General features: G+C 39.4%; 1 protein-coding gene across 15 annotated transcripts in view; it reads left to right on the forward strand.

Moving 5' to 3' along the window:
- The window catches only part of LOC129762523 (modifier of mdg4-like), a 111511-nt gene that overhangs the window by 70135 nt on the left and 21249 nt on the right, over positions 1-20127 (forward strand). For 2 of the 15 annotated variants that reach the window (XM_055760909.1, XM_055760879.1), the window contains exon 5: positions 12728-12869. The exons of 4 other annotated variants lie outside the window; for them this stretch is intronic. In XM_055760909.1, coding sequence (XP_055616884.1) covers positions 12728-12869 — 142 coding nt within the window. Of the gene's footprint in view, positions 1-4508; positions 4874-5018; positions 5155-5208; positions 5474-5562; positions 5878-5980; positions 6295-6392; positions 6532-6594; positions 6803-6892; positions 7038-7094; positions 7342-7423; positions 7551-7607; positions 7776-11036; positions 11671-11764; positions 11898-11961; positions 12152-12242; positions 12382-12447; positions 12590-12727; positions 12870-20127 lie in introns of those variants that run through there. 9 more of the 15 variants (XM_055760884.1, XM_055760901.1, XM_055760891.1 and 6 more) reach the window with 9 other exon arrangements.

Consider the following 20127-nt stretch of genomic DNA (forward strand, 5'->3'; position numbering starts at 1 on the left):
TCCGTGTGGCGGTAGCTCTTCGGGTTGAACCCGGCTGGTGGCCCGCTCTTGCACATCGCCCTCCAGCCGCTGGCCGCTCGCTCTTACGCCCGTTCCAGGACCAGCTCCAGTTCGGGGACCCTCCTCGGGCGATCGCATTCTGAGTATTCTTCGTGAACGTAGCTCCATTTTCTGGGTGTATCTCCTTTGCCCGGGAGACAGCGGGTTGGCAAGGCCTCCATGACCCGGGAGGCCTTCCCCGGGAGAGATATAGCGCTCTGACTCGCTCGCACCCCCTCACTTAGCCACTTTCGACACCCGTTCTCGGAGCCAAGACCAGGTGTGTGTTTCCAGTTCACGCCCGATCTAAAAATGTCGTCATATGATCTTCGTGGAGGCGTGAGATAGGAACATTTGAGACCAACAGGTAGGCTCCTACCCTAGTGTTGATCCCCATTTGAGAACCAAATTTTTCCTATATTTTTGAGTTTTATAAGGTTTGTTTTTTTTTGTTAGGTCATGTGAGGTTATGTACTTTCCTCATATAGTTGTTTAAACCGAATTTATTGCCCAATGAAGTCATATAAAATTGAATTAAATTGATAGTACGTAGTAACTAATAGACTAAGCTATCATCATACCATATGATGAAACAACTAACTGTGGATAATGGAAATCCGACGTGCTTCACGATTTTATTTTTGTCTCATCATTGCCCTAGATTAATGGAAGAAGGGATGTTATAACTACTAACTGCTACTTGCCTAATTATTTTCTAGCTTATAGTACATTAAACCGTTTAACTTAAATAGTTATTTTTTACTTTTTTTATTTTCTAGTTTTTAGTACATGATCTGTATGATTAGTATACTTCTCTACAATTGAAACATTCAACTTTTTTTTTATTTTTATTTCTTACCTAATTTTCTTCGGAATATTTCAATGATGTAGTGTGTTATATTAGTCAAATAATTCTATTCGATACCGGTATTGAGGGGATTACAAAAAAATACATACACCTTCTTGAATTCATGTTGTTCATAATCTAGTGCGAAATGACTGTGTTCTACTAGTCAAGCCTTTTCATTTTATACCCATATCGATGGGGTTTTGAGAAAATATGTAATCCGCCATTTTGTGGTGGCGGCCATTTTGGATTTGCATTCCTCATGAATAACTGTGTTCTACTAGTCAAGCCCTTTCATTTGATACCCATATTGATGGGGTTTTGGAAAAACCCATATTGATGAGGTTTTGAGAAATGATGTAGTCCGCCGTTTTGTAGCGGCCGTCATCTTGTGGATTTTTAAAATTATGAAATACGCAGTTTTATAATGACTTCAGAGATAAAGGTGTATTCCAAATTTCAGATCAATCGGTCAACAGTAAGGGGTTCAAATTTCTATTTATATCGTAAAAGGCTACAGACAAACATGTTACAAACATTCAAACATACAAACATACAAATTACAGGGCAAACTAAATAAAACCGTTTAAAAAGGGTTGAAGTGCAATTGAATCAACAGATTTCATAAAGAAATGAAATTTGACGACCAAAATAGTTGGGAACAGGGTGCTATATATTTTTTATATTTTATTCTGGAAAGCTGAGGTTTTTACATAATATATCCGAAAATCAGAGAGGTGTTATTTTTCGTTTTTGAGTTATTATTTTGCAAATTTAACATTTTTTGAGTCTTCGTTCAATATTACTGTCTGACAAGACTAGACCTATGCGACTAGAATGCAATCTTCCCGCAAGTGTGATATCAAAGAAGGTGGCTTCAATTTGATATGTCGACTATCTAAATCGGTTCACTGGTTCAAAAGCTATGAATTTATGAAAAAAGTCATGTTTGGAAAAAGTGGAAAACATTGTTTTTTCGGACCACCCCAAAAATGGAAAAGGCGACCCTAATAAAAAAAATATTTAAAAAACGGGTCTAGTAGTGCGATAAAGAAAATTACCATTTTTGACCACTCTGATTACCCTTCACCGAGCATCTAGAATGCTAAATACTCAGATAGTTTGCACTCTGACACCTTTGGGTCAGGGTCTATTGCTGTAACTGAATATGAATCATTCGCCTTGCGTAGTCCGTATGATTCTGCTGCTTATTGATTTATGGTGCATGGAGATGTTCGACATATAATTAGTTAGAAGCAGAATATATAAGAAGATAAACTTTCTGCAACATAACCGTTCATGACGATTTTGGTTCGCTTGCTCGTGTATCATGAAGTGCGAACCGAAGCAGAGTTGCCTCGTTCTCTTTTATGTCATGATTAGCTGACCCGGCAAACTTCGTCCCGCCCAAAATTTGTATTTTGTTATCAATACCTTCAAACATCAACGTTTTCTTACTATGAGGAACTTCATGGGTCCAATCGTAGAAATGTTCATTGATTGATCTTCTAATCGACTCCGTTGAATTCACCTTCTACTATAAAATTCCTAGTATTTCTAACAGAACTCATCGTCAAACATCAACGTTTTTTTACTATGAGGAAGTTCATGGGTCCAATCGCAGAAATGTTCATTGATTGATCTTCTAATCGACTCCGTTGAATTTACCTTTTACTATAAAATTCCTAGTATTTCTAACAGAACTCATCGTTATAATATCAGATTATTTTCAGACACAATTCTCGTTCAAGATTTTTCAACCATTTGCAAATAACATGTTTCTCCGTTACATGGAATAAATGTTTTATACAGAAAATATGATAGAATAAAGACAGCCCTAAATCGTTAAATTCCTTCCTCGAGTTCTGCTCTTATCAACGCATCCAGCTATCCTTTTTTCCTTGGTATAGATAGAAGAAGGTATAGGAGTGCGTTCCATCACATTAAAATCCATTTCCAGTTTCGAACAAAGATCAATTTCGCTAGCGCAAACATCAAATGCACTAACAGCCCTTGTCACTATGTAATTGTAGAACATATTGGAATTTAATTTTCACAATTTTCCCTTTTTCCTTCAGAGTTTTCCGAAAATTTTCAATTGTCATGTTTGGTTGGAATATTTTTGGTTGAAATATGTGTAATAGTTTTATGGGACCCCCTCTCCATTCCAGAGGAGGGAGGGGTGTCATACCATTATACAAACATTTATTGCATTCTAAAACCAACCTCCACATGCCAAATTTGGTTTCATTTGCTTGATTAATTTTCGAGTAATGCAGATATTTGTGTTTCATTTGTACGGCAGCCCCTCACCCCCCCTTCCCTTTCTGATAGAGGGGGGAGGGGTCTCAAACTATCACGAAAACCTTCCCCGGCCCCAAAAACCCCTACATACCAATTTTCATGTTGATCGGTTCAGTAGTTTCCGAGTCCATGAGAATCAGACAGACAGACAAATCCATTTTTGTATATATATATATATATATATATATATATATATATATATATATATATATATATATATATATATATATATATATATATATATATATATATATATATATATATATATATATATAAATATATATATATATATATATATATATATATATATATATATATATATATATATATATATATATATATATATATATATATATATATATATATATATATATATATATATATATATATATATATATATATATATATATATATATATATATATATATATATATATATATATATATATATATATATATATATATATATATATATATATATAGAAGATAGAAGATAGAAGATAGAAGAAGAAGAATTTGTAGCACGTAAAAGCAGGAGATCATGGGCCTGATTCCGAATACACTTCACGGTGGAAACGAAATAAACGGCACGCCATTGAACTACGTTTTACGAGTCAGTGAAGTGTCGAAGATAATGATGAGTTTTCAGGCAGAATGAGCACTTTTCAAATAAAAAATCATTAATGAAAATTAACTTCTTCGTATCAAACTGGTATTCAATGTGCGTGGAAAACTTTGTTTTCTTCATGTGATATAATAATCTCATACAAAAATTTAATCTGAAGACAATTTGATATTGTAATGATAAATTTAGTGGGAAACTAATCTCGCATCCAGATGTCGACACCGTACCGTTGTCATCGCGAATGCGTTTCATACCGTTTCCACCGTGAAGTGTATTCGTAGTGTATTCGAGAATCAGGCCCCATGTTTGAACAAAAGAAAACGAATTACTCAATGAAACGGCCGATCGGCAAACACTGGTTAGAAGGAAGATTGCAACAATGGTTTTACAATGGTTTTACAATAAGTAGTAGTAGTAACTACTACTACTACTACAAGGAAGTATCGAAAAACAGAGTTTTCGTATTCGAATTTTTACCTGTTGAACCTTTATGGTGCGATTCGTTCTTTCTGGCGAACCTGGAAGTTAGTGCTGAAGCGTGTTTTGAAATAAAAAGATAACGGAAAACTTATCAAGACTCGAGGAATCGATAACACGAAGCCGTGACAACAGGACGTCTTTAATCGCTACGTGTGTTGGTGGTCTCAGTTCTTTAGGTCAGTTTTAACACAACTTTTCGTTTATTTTTCATCAGGTAAAACGGCAGTGGTCGGACTGATCGCTCGTACCTACGGGAAAAAGGCACGCCCTGTTACGGACATCGAAACAGTTATAGCCACCCGAAGTCCCCAACCGATGGTGGTCGTTCCAACCAGAAAAGGGGGCGTCGGAATAAATCACGGTGGGCATCACTTCGAGTATCACTTTGCGCGCAAAAGCCGCAAATCGTTCAGGTGTGTCTGGCATCTGTCACATCGCTGCACGGCTCAAATTGTCACCTTCCAGGGACGGGTGTATGTTATCTCCGATCAGCATAGCCACGACAAACCGTCCCGGATGAGCGATGATGTTCTGGGGAAGATTACTTTGAAGGGCGAACCTTGACAGTCGCAGATCCTTATTTTATTTGTGTTTTCTATACTCAGAGAAATTGTGGAATCAATAAAAAAATGTTTTGACTCATATGGATTTTTTCATGTGCTTATTGTGTGCAATCACAAAGACGCACAGTAAAATTTTCTACTAACAGTTTCCATTTTCCTAGGGGTTATGCCGGGAGTGCAGTATGTAATGAGTACGAAGGGTTCTGCTCAATTGTGTATAAATGGATTCACGTTCACCAGACACATCGTCAAAAATGATACAATATATTGGAGATGTACTCAATTCCGCGCCCTACGGTAAATGTAATAGTTTAGTAAGAGATTCAATGCTAACGGTTACTGTTGTTTCAGTTGTCCAGCTCGTCACCGACAACGCCGTTCTGCTGGTACACTGGAGGTAGTCTTCGCGAAGCACAACCATGGAATTCTCGAGCGAAGGAAGCGTGGAACGCTTCGTCCATTTCTGGAAAACCGAAAGCTACTCAAGAAGCAACAACAGGAGCAACAATTGGCCACGATGAAGCCCCATGACAGCGAGGAAACCTATGCGGCTGAATATCTTCTCACAGAACTTGAGGATTTTGCGTTGAAAACTGAATAAACTATTTTGTTAGGCAATTCTGTTGAGTTACTACCTAGATCCATAAATTTCACGTGCACTAATCAAGCTAAATAACATGCGCTTTTTTCTTTCTCACCTTACAGAGCATTCGGCCGTCATCAACTATGCTGTCAGTCGTAAGGGTGCTCCTCAGTTGGAGATTGACGGTTATCGATTTACAAGACAAAAAATCTGTAAATCCACTATCCGCTGGGAGTGTTTACAGACGAAGGCTCTGGCTTGCAAGGCTCGTGCCACAACGAATAACAACGTGAAAGGGCTCGTACAGTGCTACAACAATACCCATAACCATCCCTCGCAGATGCAACGGCGGAAGGCCGGAGATTTGCGAAAACTGAAAGAACAGAGAGCGGAAATGTTAAAACATGACATGAATTATAATCGATAAAATAAACAAATACCAGGGTTTTTTTCTCATTTGTGCGAACAGCTTATTCTACAATCGATTGGGACGAAAGTACTTTCTCTGTTTTCACTCCGGTTTCAATTTTTTGTTTCCAGATTCAGAAAGTTTCCTGGAGGTTAGTTTCCACGAAGGTCGTAAAGGCTCGACCCAGTTGGAAGTCGATGGTTATCGTTTTACGAGAATGAAAGTCTTGAAAAAGACCGTCCATTGGGAGTGTCTCCAGGCGAGAGCCCTTCGCTGTAAGGCTCGAGCAGTGACAAGTAACACAGTGCCAGGAGTGCTAAGGAAGTACAGCAGTTCGCACAATCATCTGCCAAAAATGAAACGTCGCAAATGTGGTGATCTGAGAATGCAAAGAGAAGCGGAGCGATTGTTGGCACGAAGCAGCGAATAAACGAAAACATATTAGCTAAAATTCGTTTAATTCTGTGATTTCGTTGACTATGTTAAGGATCGCATCATGTGATGAATTTCCTAACGGATACATTTTTTTCCTGTTTTTACCAGATTTAAACCAACTGGAGGCGGTCTATGTGGCAAGCAATAAGGGTACTCCACAGCTGATGATTGATGGACACTGCTACAGTCGCCAGCGAGTTCGAGATCGGACAATCCGATGGCGATGTGTTCAATCAAAAGCGCTGAAGTAAGATAATCAACACGTGCTTGATGAATATTGATGTAATATCTGCATTTTTTTTTTTGCCAGTTGTATGGCACGAGCCACAACGAATCGCCAAAACGGTGACAAAATAATTTCAATCACAGGTGTGCACAATCATCGTTTGATCAGAGAACGACGCAAGAACGGCGAACTTCGAGAGCTACTGGCGATGCGTCAAGCGGAACGCACCCAACGAAATACATTATTACAGCATTATGTGTTGAGTGATGTACAATAAAATTTATGAGTAAAACCCATCGCCATATGTGGCGTTTTGTTGTTGTTAATATAAGCAAATTTAGCCGTTTATCATCGTTACTGACAAAGATGTTTTGCTTCACAGCTTACGATCTGGATGAACCACAAGTTCACGCCGTCCTGAGCAACCGAGGAAAGGTTCAGTTGATGATCGATGGATTTCCTTTTTCGCGGGAAAAAGTTAGACCCAAAACCATCCGATGGATATGCAACCAAGCTTGGGTGCTCAAGTAAGGTTTCTGTTCGGAATGATTACTTATTCTAAAGCACTTTTTTCTGCCTTTCAGCTGTAAAGTGCGTGCCACTAGTCAGAGATTAAGTGGAAAGGTAGTATCCGTTCGAGGAATGCACAATCACGATGTTGTCGTTAATCGTCGTCAAAAGGGGGAATGTAAAATACTTAAGGAACAACGTTTGCGGGATTCTGAGTTGCTGCTAGAGCCGCGCCGGAAGGGTGGCCGTCCAAGGAAGAGAGTCATCAGGGAGGAGATCATTTTCAAATACACTTAGAAAATAAAACGTGAAAATGTTAAATGGCTGTTAGATTATTCTTAGCGGAAAAAAACATAAGTCATTCTGCGTGTATTTTTCTTATAATAATGTTTATTACTTGCAGGCAATGTAACATATATTATGAGCCAGCAGGGAAGATTGCAGCTTAAAATCAATGGTCACACTTTTACCCGATCGCAGGTTCGGAGTCGGATAATAATTTGGGTGTGCAAACAGCGACGATCCCACAGGTAACGTAGCGTGTTGATGTTCTGATCATTTTATTCACTCGATAATTTTTTTTGCAGCTGCAAAGCGAGAGCAACAACGTCGAGAAACGCTGGTGGCACAATAATTTCTCTTCGAGATGATCACTCGCATGAAGTAATCACCGGACGATATCGCCGGTGCAAGAAATTCACAGCCGAACCCGATTCTTACTTGAGTTTCGAGGTTTTATAATTGATTGTTTTCAGGTAGGTGTGATTCATGGAATGACATACAGTGACCCCCAACGAATAAATCCACCCGAAGTAATAAACTTTTTCATAGCTGAATGATTAGAAATATGTGGATGATAATTAAGGTAAACCTCAAATGGAAGTTTATATCAAACGTTATTGAACACCATTGAGTAATTCCAATTTAATGCACTTTTTTTTTAATTTCTGTGCAAATTTGGTAATTTTTGGTTAGAACAGATATGACATGGAGTAAAATCCACTGGAAAATTGCACAATATCTTGTAACAAAACATTGACGCACACTTTCTTATTGGTGTTACCTTATGTCAACCTTACATTTCATAATAACCTTGTAAAGCTGGAGATCCTAGACAGGACACTGTGCCCTTTAGTCATCGCTGTTCAAGAAATAAACCGAGTGTCTCCAACGAATGTCCAGAAAATCCTCGACAGTAAGTACCACTGGTACACAAAGCTGGGCTCCGTACTACAATATTCCATGGCTTTTGGTGACAAGAGGAGCATCCCCCTTAAGCACAAGCAAAACAACACCGACCTACCGACCACCGGTAGGTGGTCATTGTCTCCGTTTACTTACCATGTGGCAAGCTGCTAGAGGAGTTTGAGAGCTTGAACGATCCCAAAATCATTCTGGAGCAACGGACGTTAGGGTGAACATCATCGCTGAATTTTTCGACACCGACACCTTTTGTGGAAGTCGCCGCAGTTCAGCCATTGACATTTCCGCAGCCAGCATTGACTTGGTAGGTAAACTCAACCGCCTCAACCCACCAGAAGCGTCTGTTCCCCATATCAGAGACGGCTGGGTTGGTGCAGGTCCTGCAAGCCATCCGTAAAAATGAAACGTACAGGAAAATTCACAGTGAAATTCGAGGCAGGACAGTCGGACTAGACCCACGAAAAAACTCGGAACTTTGAACTGCAAGTCTCTCAATTTTCTTGTGAGCACCCAAATTCTTTCGGAAATATTGAGAGCCCGTAATTTCAACATCGTAGCGCTGTAGGAGGTGTGTTGGAAAGGTTCGATGGTGCACCTTCTTCCAGCACAGCCTCCATAACCGTTACACCTGGAAATCCCCACAGCAAACTGAAACACAAATTGACCACTTTTTGATCGACGGTCGGATATCATCGACGTCAGAGCCTATCGTGGCGCTAACATCGATTCAGACCACTACCACCTACGACGCCTACAGGAGCCTAACGTTGCTGCAACATACTCGCAGCGCCTTGAAGCTGCGTTACCGGGGGTAGACGAGCTGGATGCTGCTCGCCTCGATGAATGCTGGAACACTTTGAAAGCAGCAATTAGCAGCACAGCAGAGATCGTCATCGGGTATGAAAAACGAGGACAACGGAAAGAATGGTTTGACGACGAGTGCCGAGCGCTTCTGAACGAGAAGGATGCAGCACATGCAGCCATGCTGCAACGAGCGACTCGACAAAACGTGGATACACACTGAAGCGAATGCAGTGAACACATCTCTTTCGGGAAAAAAGCGCCGCCTGGTAGAGAAAGAGTGTGAGGAGATGGAGCTACTTTATCGTTCTCGAGAATCGCGGAAGTTCTTCAAGAAGCTAAACGCCTCGCACAAAGGCTTTGTGCCGCGGGCCGAAATGTGCAGGAATGAAGATGGAATCTTGACGAGCGAACGCGAAGTGATCGAAGGGTGGAGGCAGCACTACGATGAACAACTGAACAGCGCGCAAACAGGAGACCAAGACGGTGTTGAGGAGAACTACACCGACGTACCACCTTCGACGATGGGTGAAGTAAAGGAGGTCATCAATCAGCTAAAGAACCACAAAGCAGCTGGTAAGGATGGCCTCGTAGCGGAGCTCTTCAAGGGAGGTCCGGGAAAACTTGTAGAGTGTATACACCGGTCGATAGTCAGGATCTGGGACACAGGACAGCTACCGGAGGAGTGGAAAGCCGGGGTAATCTGCTCCATCTATGAAAAAGGTGACAAGCTGGATTGTGGGAATTATCGTGCCATCGCAATTCTGAATGGTGCCTACAAAATTTCGTCTCAGATCCTCTTTCGCCGTCTATCGCCAATAGTAAGTAGATTTGTGGAAGTTATCAGGCCGGATTCATGCCCCTTTGCTCGACGATGGACTACGGATATTTACACTGGGGCCGATCCTTCAAAGGTGCCGCAAGTATCAGGTCCCTACGCACTATATCTTCGTTGACTTCAAGGCCGTATATGATACAATCGACCGATGACAGCTATGGATGATCATGGGCAAACACGGCTTTCCTCGAAAGCTGACAAAACTGATTCAGGTAACGATGAACGGAGTGCGGATCTCAGGTGAGCTATCGGAATCTTTTGAGACTCACAGGGGAGTTCGACAGGGCGATGGACTCTCCTGTCTGCTCTTTAACGTGGCGGTGGAAGGTGTTATGCGGAGAGCGAGCTTCAACATGCGAGGCACGATTTTCAACAAGTCAGCTTATCTGCTTCGCCGGCGACGTGGACATAATCGGAAGAACACGCGCGATGGTAGCCGACTTGTATACCCGACTGAAACACGAAGCAGGGCTGATTGTGCTTGGGATCAATGCGTCTAAAACTAATACATGCTAGCAGGAGGGACTGATCGCAACAGAGTTCTTCTTGGTAGTAGTGTTGTGATCGACGACGACGGACTCGAGGTGGTAGAGGAATTTGTCTACCTTGGCTCGTTGATAAGAACTGACAACCACAACAGCCGTGAAATTCGAAGACGCATAGTCAATGAAAGTCGTGACTCTACGGCTGGACGAGTGCGATGGACAGGGCATGCTTTGGCTGGGCCGGAATAGGAAGCTTGGTTGTGGCATAATGATAGCTAACATTGACACCATTAATGGAAATCTTCGTAAATCCGTTGCAAAAACTGGCGTAGGCAGAGACTTCATTTCATTTCACGAAGGCTTTTTTCAAGTCTAAGCGGATGAGAAAGTTCTGTAATGGCCTACTTAAAGACCATATTTGAACCCTATTGAAAATCTGGGGGCTATTCTGGACATGGTGGACAAAACTGGCGTAACGAACAAGGACAAGCTTTATTTTAAGAATAAAACGACTTCTTTGACTAAATTCAATCTCTGTGTACATAGATTAACTGTTATAATACAAAAACATACCCTCATCTCACAAACATTGTCCATTTAAGTCTCATGATATGATGATTGTACAAGAGGATTTGTTTCGTTGCGGGTCAGTATAGATGGTGCTGCATGTAACCCGTTTTTGTTTTTAGGAAAAAATAACCTCAAATGATACGTGTCAAAATTGTATGGCAATCTGTTACGGCACTTCAAGTACTGCTGCTTTTAAATTCTTGGTGAAGGATGGAGAACGAATTGATACGTGAGAGGATTTCGCACAAATCTTTTGCGTAACGAGCAACTATCAGATGACAAGAACAAGCTTTTATTGTGAGAAATATTGTGTTTATTTAAGATTCTGCATGACCCTTTGCAAATCTATCCCATGTTCTCTTTCGTTGTCTTTCGAAAATAATGGGCCTGATCACGAACGTCACTTCACGGTGAAAACGAAATGAATTGGAAGCAATTTGTATGCGTTTCATTCCGTTTTCACCGTGAAGTGACGTTCGTGATCAGCCCCAATATGTGAAGTTAGAAGTTATGCAGTCTTAATCTTCGAGGGGATTCACCATATCTTTGTCGATTTCGTCACCAGATATGGTGGATAATGGAGGATAATGAACGAATACAACTAGAAGGTGTTATAATCCAAAAGTGTACCAAGAACGTGGATACTATCGGAAATTTCCAACGTTAGGTAATTCGTGAAATCGAAGGTGGAAATCTCTAAAGTAACGTTGTAAATAAAATAATCTACATCGCCAATTTGATGTAAAATTTTAACAGAGTAGTGTCATTGAGCAAAATATAATGTGATATTGTGATGTGATGAGTTAAGCATTTTATCCCTCCTTCATAAGTTTTTTTTTAATTTCAGATGAACCGAACATCTCCTATGTCATGTCTAAGCGAGGTAAATTGCAATTATCGGTCGACGGATTCCTTTACACCCGAGATAAGGTTCGTGGGTGCTCTCAATTCTGGGCTTGCAATCAATCCAAGGTGTTGACGTAAGTGCTAATGATAGAGTAACACCAGAGAGAATGATTCCTTAATCGATTTGATTGTTTTCAGTTGTACAGCACGTGCTATCACACATCGGTTATCTTTGGGGGATCCTCCCAAGCTATATCTTCGCGGTGAACACAACCACATGCTCATAACCGAGCGGCGAAAGGCAGGTGCCCGTGCAAAGTTGATCGAGATGCGCCAAAAGCAACGTGTTCGGGACAAAAATTTACGCAAATAAAATGCTTTGATCTACAAAATATGCGTGTTGACTTCCATATTCTATCATGCGCAAACTTATCGAGTGAAAATGATTCGAATGACTTCAATTTTTTTTATACTTCCAGTTGTCAGCCCCGAGGAAATTTCTTTCATGTTGAACCACCGAGGAACTCAATGCATGGTAATACGAAACCACTTCTTCACGAGAAATAAAATAACCGAAAGATATCTTTTCTGGAGTTGCGCACAAAAAAAGTCATTTAGGTAACAAGTTTGGTTTTCGTTGCTTGTGTTGTGAAAGCTGAAACATTTTTCATTTATTTCCAACAGTTGCAAAGTTCGTGTTACGATGCCCCGTCCCCCCTTGCAGGGACCTGTAATATCCCACGGAGAGCACAATCATGATGTGGTCTCCGAACGACGCCAATGTGGTGCCCTTCGTGAGCTACTGAATCAGCGAAAGCGAGAAAAAGTATTGCGAAGCTAATTGTGTTGAATAAATTTGTTGAGAACGAGTACTCTCTATCTCTATTGCTAGCTTATTTTGAACTGCTCCCTCAGTCGAAAACATCATCCCCGCTAATCATGGGTTTTTTTTGTTGTATTCCAGAAATCAACCCAGCAACGGACATATCGTACTTCCTGACGGCCCGTGGAACCACGCAGCTGATGGTAAAGGGCCATCCGTTCACCAAACAGAACGTTCGAGCTCATATGATTTTCTGGGCCTGCTGTCAGGCCAAGCCGCTGAGGTATGTTTCTGCCATATTTAAGAAGCTACGAACATTTCTGACAGATCCATTCACATGTGGCCTGGCGTGGTTCTTATGCTGTCAAATTATGTTTTTCTTTATCCGATCTGTTTATTTTATTAGGCTCATTAAGCGATTCAGCTGTAGCAGAGCCGAATTTATTCGTGTACATTTTTATTTTCAATAATTTTATTGTATATTACACATGCTGTAAATTACACAATGTCTCCCTCTTTTCGGCGTAAGAATATCCCTATTGTTCGAAAGTTCACAGTTGAACCATACACAGCGGAACTGTTGATATGAGGCTTTCATGCCATTTTCTTTAAAAATCATTGCTCTTGAATCGTTTAAATCGCTTTTCACAAATGCTTATCGACGGAGCATATTTTCCCTAAGATTCAAACAAGCAAACGAAGAACATCAGCTGCAATTTTCTTTTAAAAAAAATAATGTTTTTTTCGGTAAAACTTCCTGAAATGACGTTTTTCAGGTGCCAGATTCGACATTTTCAATGCGATAACAATAATTATTTCATTTTTCATTAACTAGCTGACCTAACCTTAACTAGCTATTTATTCATTAACTAGCTATTTATTCATTAACTAGCTGACCCGGCAAACTTCGTCCCGCCCAAAAGTTGGTTTTTGTTTTCAATACCTTCAAACATTCACGTTTTCTTACTATACACAAGTTCATGGGTCCAATCGCAGAACTGTTCATTGATTGATCTTCTTAATCGACCCCATTGAATTTACCTTTTATTATAAAATTCCTAATACTTCTACCAAAACGCATCATGATGATATCAGATTATTTTCAGACACAATTCTCGTTCAAGATTTTTCAACCACTTGCAAATAACATGTTTCTCCGTTACATGAATAAATGTTTGATGCATAAAATATGATAGAATTAAGAAAGCCCGAAATCGAACAATTCCTCCCTCGAGTTCTGCTCTTATCAACACATTCGGCGACACATTTTTATTGGTATAGATAGAAGAAGATATAGCAGTGCGTTTCATCACCAGAAAATCCATTTCCACTTTCGAACAAGGATCAATTTCGTTAGCACAAACATCAAATGGACTAACAACGCTTGTCACTATGTAATTGTAGAACATATGGGAATTTAATTTTTCGAATGTTCCCTTTTTCCTTCAGAGTTTTCCGTAAATTTTCAATTGTCATGTTTGGTTGGAATATTTTTGGTTGAAATATATGTAATATTTTTATGGGACCCTCTCTCAATTCCAGAGGAGGGAGGGGTGTTATACCATCATAGAAACATTTCTCGTACCCAAAAACCCTCACATCCCAAATTTGGCTCGATTTGCTTAATTAGTTCTCGAATTATGCAGAAATTTGTGTTTCATTTCATTGACATCCCCTCCCCCCTCTTGAAAGGTGGGAGGTGTGTTGAACCACCTTAGAATTGTTTCTTGCCCCCTAAAATCTCCACATGTCAAATATGGATCAGTTTGCTTGATTAGTTCTTGAATTATGCAGAAATGTATGCTTCATTTGTATGGCACTCTGCCCCCCCCCCCCCTTTTTCAGAGAGAGGGGAGGAGTGTCTATTCACCATAGAAACGTTTCGCGTCCTCTAAAACCTTCGCATGCCAAATTGGGCTCCATTTGCTTGATTAGTTTTCGAATTATGCAGAAATTTGTCTTTCATTTGTATGGCAGCTCCCCCTTCGAGAGGGAAGTGAAGTGTCTAACCACCGTAGAAACATTTATTGTACCCTAAAACCTCATGTCGATCGGTTCAGTAGTTTCCGAGTCCATAAGAATCAGACAGACAGACAGAAATCCATTTTTATATATATAATAGACACTTCAGTAACATAATACTGTCTTTTTTGATTACAAACGAATTTTTGAGACAAATGAAAAATCAAAACTAGTACAAAAATAACAAACTAATACCTAAAACTGAGAATTCCACGAAGTTTTTTGATGAATGCTGCCTTATTAAATATATTGTAAACATCTTAGGGATGTTCATTCCAGAAAACAAGAAGAGCTGTTTTCTGGAATGAACATCCCTAAGATGTTTCCAATATATTCAATAAGGCAGCATTCATCAAAAATCATGAAAAATGATCTATCATATTGTGCAGTTTCGTATCGGGGTGTAATGAATTTATTTTTATTTATATGGCTGCCCTGGCTTCAGGGAAATTGTAAAAACAGTATCCCAACAATTTTTTCTGCAGATGAGTGACACGAGAAAATCTGTAAAGCTTGTATACAAAACGCACACAAGAGTTCAAAGCAACTCTGATTTTATAAATTGCAGCTGCTGATACATTAGTCAACATATAATCTACAGAATCTACAGGAAGTATCAGAGACTTAACACGTTAAGCCCCAATTTTTTTGCTGCGCTTTCCGTCTAGCGCTTATCAAGAGCGTTTGCACCATATCAGTGTCGGTCCCAGTGCCCAAAAATATTTATTGTATAAATAGAAAAAATAGCAACTCGACCAGAAAGTAGTCACATTTTATAAAACATCCGAAAACAAACCGTATATATTTTTATTTTGTTATTTTGTAACTGTCAGTCCCAGTCAGTCAATACTTTCCTACCAAAAAGCTCAATGTCGGCCCCTAGGGACCGACGCTTTACATAAATATATAAATATATTATTTCATTTGATTTTTGTTCTATACAAAGTTTTTACAAGTTAAGTAAACAGCTTATGCTTTGCATCTTAATTATAGATAAAGATATTGCATTATGAACTGCATGTTTTATATGATGTGATTTTTTTTTCAATGTTGAATGTTGGGCATTTCAAATTATTTTTAAATTATGAAAACAAACTACCTACTAACCTAACCTAAACCTAAACCTATGAAATTACTTTACAAATTCCGAACAGCCAAATGTTCGGAATAGGAGCACCTCTCTCAAAATTTCTGAAAATATTTGTGGAATTTCATTTCCAGGGTATTGGCCCTTTCGTGAACCTTCGTTGTTCTCGCCCAGGGGGGCAGGTTCAAAATTATGGAAACAAATATTACAGAAAACGAGACGAGCAATTCGCAAATCGGTAAAAAAATCAATTTGGTATTATATTAGAATTGTGATTAGAAAGAAAAGATTTCGAAAAGTTTTTGAATGACAGCGATAGTGAACACGAGAGCACGCTTGTTCCACAGGCGGAAGCTGAGGGATAAAAGTAGGGATGGCAAGTGATTTTTTCAAATGTCTCCACATGGTACGGAAAAATGTCAGAAAGTTTGATAACTTGTTCAATGTTTATTCTAATTGGTATTGGTCTATAGCGCATTTTATTGAACTTACCTTGAGTTTTTAAAAGTTATTTAAATAAATGTGAACAAAGAATACATTGCGCAACTGCTATCTATATTTTATGAGTTAGGAAATGATAATTGGCTTGATAAACCGTTGATTGAGTGCATATCGCCCCAGTTCTTCCACAAACACGGAACAAAATATTGAAAACACAAAATATTGAAACTACAATCATTCGAATTCTCGAGCGCAAATAAACTAATGTCCTCACAGTAAGTAAAATGTCTTCAAAATGAAGATATGTCTTGATGTTGGGCATATCTGGATAAAACTAACCCTCTAACGCTAAGTGAAAATGTCTTGTGAGTATGTCTTGTTTTCGTTTTCAATTTGAAAATATTCCAATTTTGGGCCAATAAACAAAATGTACATGGTCGGTTTTTGAAATTCGATGATGAATTTTTTTCCCATTCATCCATTGCCACCCTATTATACTCACATACTGGTACAAATAGACGTCAAAACCAAAGGAAATGCAATCAAAAATTTGTTTAATGTAAGGTTTAGTATTAAAATCAATGTTTCACCCGCATTTTCCCATACGACGATCAGCCATTTCTTTTCGAGACATTTCGTCTCGTTTCGAGCTAAGAAACGCTGTTACGCAATGCCAAACTTTGCTCGAAACACTACTACTGCCTCATTCGTTTCACTCGTTTCGAGGTCGCTTCGAGATCCATAATGGCAAAAGTGGTCGAAACGAGTGATTTTTGTTCATTCGTTCGTTCGAAACGAAAAAAAACCTCTCAATTCGAAATGCGGAATGCCATCCCAGTACACAAGTTTTATTGAAGTTTTCATTCTGTCATTTTTTCTCGGTATCACTGATTGTCAGATGTGAAGACAAGTTGGTATTTTGAGAAAAACAACAAACATTTTTAAAATTGATCAATCGAAACTCTTTTCTCAGTGCCAAAATACAAAAATCACGAGAGAGTAGAATAAGTTTCATACAACTTTTGGTTTCACTGATATTTTTTTTACCAGCATATGGTTTCATCACTCAGACGTTTTGTTATTATGAATTTATTGGGTCAATGTTTGTCTACCTAATCGTCGTTTTATCAAGAAAAGTTGATATATGCATATAGCATGTATTTACTGTATGCATATATCTATATGCATGTCTTCCATCAATTAAAGGGTGTGTCACATCAAATTGCATCACGGAAAAAACGCTGTAGAAATTCGCCCAGTAGACCGATCCTTTTGAAAATTTTAGACAGTAAAATAAAAACTATTAAACAACTTTTGGCATTTTCTTTTTATTCATACTTCGAGCCCAAGCCCGTATGCTCGCACCTTCCTCTTTACCCCGTCCATAAGGTTCTGTACAACGTCAGGTTGTAGTTTTTTTTAACAGAAATCCATTTTCTCTTGAAGTCCGCCTCCGATTTGACAACCTTGGGTTCTTCCGTAGGGCCTGCTTCATAATCGCCCAATATTTCTCTTTTGGGCGAATCTCCGGCGCGTTGGGCGGGTTCATTTCCTTTGGCACGAAGGTGACCCCGTTGGCTTCGTACCACTCCAACACGTCCTTTGAATAGTGGCACGAAGCGAGATCCGGCCAGAAGATGGTCGGGCCCTCGTGCTGCTTCAATAGTGGTAGTAAGCGCTTCTGTAGGCACTCCTTAAGGTAAACCTGCCCGTTTACCGTGCCGGTCATCACGAAGGGGGCGCTCCGCTTTCCGCAAGAGCAGATCGCTTGCCACACCATGTACTTTTTGGCAAACTTGGATAGTTTCTGCTTGCGAAACTCCTCCGGAACGCTGAATTTGTCCTCTGCGGAGAAGAACAACAGGCCCGGCAGCTGACGAAAGTCCGCTTTGACGTAGGTTTCGTCGTCCATTACCAGGCAATGCGGCTTCGTCAGCATTTCGGTGTACAGCTTCCGGGCTCGCGTCTTCCCCACCATGTTTTGCCTTTCGTCGCGGTTAGGAGCCTTCTGAACCTTGTATGTACGCAGGCCCTCCCGCTGCTTGGTCCGCTGGACGAATGAACTTGACAAATTCAGCTTATTGCCGACATCCCGGACCGAACTTCTCGGATCACGTCTAAACTGCTTAACTACGCGCTTGTGATTTTTTTCACTGACGGTGCATCCATTTTTGCCGTTCTTCACCTTCCGGTCGATGGTTAGGTTCTCGAAGTATCGTTTTAGTACTCTGCTGACCGTGAATTGGACGATTCCCAGCATCTTACCGATGTCCCGATGTGACAACTCCGGATTCTCGAAATGAGTGCACAGGATTAATTCACGACGCTCTTTTTCGTTCGACGACATTTTTCCAAATTTACGAAAAATTGACAGTGAAGCATGGCCAACGTGATCTATACACTCTTATCTGATTATTAGCGAAAGCTGAAGATATAATTCCTAAAAATTGAATTTCTACAGCGTTTTTTCCGTGATGCAATTTGATGTGACACACCCTGTATACAACAAAGTAGTCTAGTTTTTTTCACATTCATAGCAGTAAATTTCGAAACATTCAGGTACGACGAATGAAACGCATTTATGTCAAATGTAAATCAGTAAAAAAACATAGGCTTATCAAAAATGCTCAAAACTGAATTTTGAATTATTCATTTTCGTTCAATATGATGTGAAGACACTCTTCGAGCCGTGTTCATGAGGGTGCCAATGAAAATGGTCATCTCTAATTTCAAAAAGTTACCCCATAAAAAATGTTCACCTTCTCGAAAAAACATCGTATGCCAAATATTAGCTCAATCGGGCTCAATGAAGAGTGGCGCAAAGCAGCCAAAGTTTAAGTTTTCAGAAAATCGAAGAATCATCCAAGGGGGGGGGGGAACAAAAAAAAATCGGGGTTTTCGAAAAAAAACTTTGGATGCCAAATGTCTTAAAATTGCATGAAACGTCGATACCTAGTGTCATCTCGAAAAATTTTTTTTTGTCAAAAATCAACACTCTGGGACTTGGTTTTTTTTCGGAATACGAGACGAAACGCATGGTTTTAAGTGCCAATACAAATAGTTATCTGGATTTTTCATTCGGAACTTGTTACTTTGCACGATAATACACCATATGCAAAATATTAGCTCATTCGAACTGCGAACTACAGTCGTTAATTATAAAAAAAAGCAAAGATCACCGAAAGTCGGGGTTTTCAAAAAAATGGTTGATGCTAAATGTCTTAAAATTGCATTACTAGTCAAGATTTAATGTCATCTCGAAAAAAATTTTTTTTTGGCACTTGGTCGTTTTTACGTCTGAATAGTCGATTTTTGTAAATTTTTTTTCGAAATAACTGTAAATCTCGACGTGTCATGGAATTCTAAGATTTTTGGCATCAAAAAAAAAGTTTGAAAACTCCGATTTCCGGTGATTTTTCGGTTTTCAGAAAACTCAAATTTTAACGACTGCAACACAAAAAAATTAAGTTCAAATGAGCTAATATTTTGCATGTGGTGTATTATCGTGCAAATCAACATTTCGCAACAAGTTCCGAATGAAAAATCGAGATAACTATTTTTATTGGCACTGAAAACCATATGTTTCATCTCGTATTCCGGAAAAAAAGTCTCAGAGTGTCGATTTTTGACAACAACAAAAATTTTCGAGATAACACTAGATCTCGACGTTTTGTACAATTTTAAGACATTTGGCAACAATTTTTTTTTTCGAAAACCCCGATTTCCTTTACTCCTTGGGTGATTTTTCGATTTTCAAAAAACTTAAACTTTGACCACTTTGCTCTCCCTTAAGTCCGATCAAGCTGATATTTGGCATAGGATGTTTTTTCGAGGTTGAGATCATTTTGTATAGGGTAACTTTCTGAAATTTAAGGGTCGATTTTTCCCATACATTCATTGGCACCCTAGTGTTCATGTATCAACAGTCATCCGGCATCCCTGGATATGATTTTAATGTTTACATTTGATTCGCGACTACGAAGCTGAATTT

Source organism: Toxorhynchites rutilus, chromosome 1 (assembly GCF_029784135.1).
Source record: "Toxorhynchites rutilus septentrionalis strain SRP chromosome 1, ASM2978413v1, whole genome shotgun sequence".
NCBI classification, from domain to species: domain Eukaryota; kingdom Metazoa; phylum Arthropoda; class Insecta; order Diptera; family Culicidae; genus Toxorhynchites; species Toxorhynchites rutilus.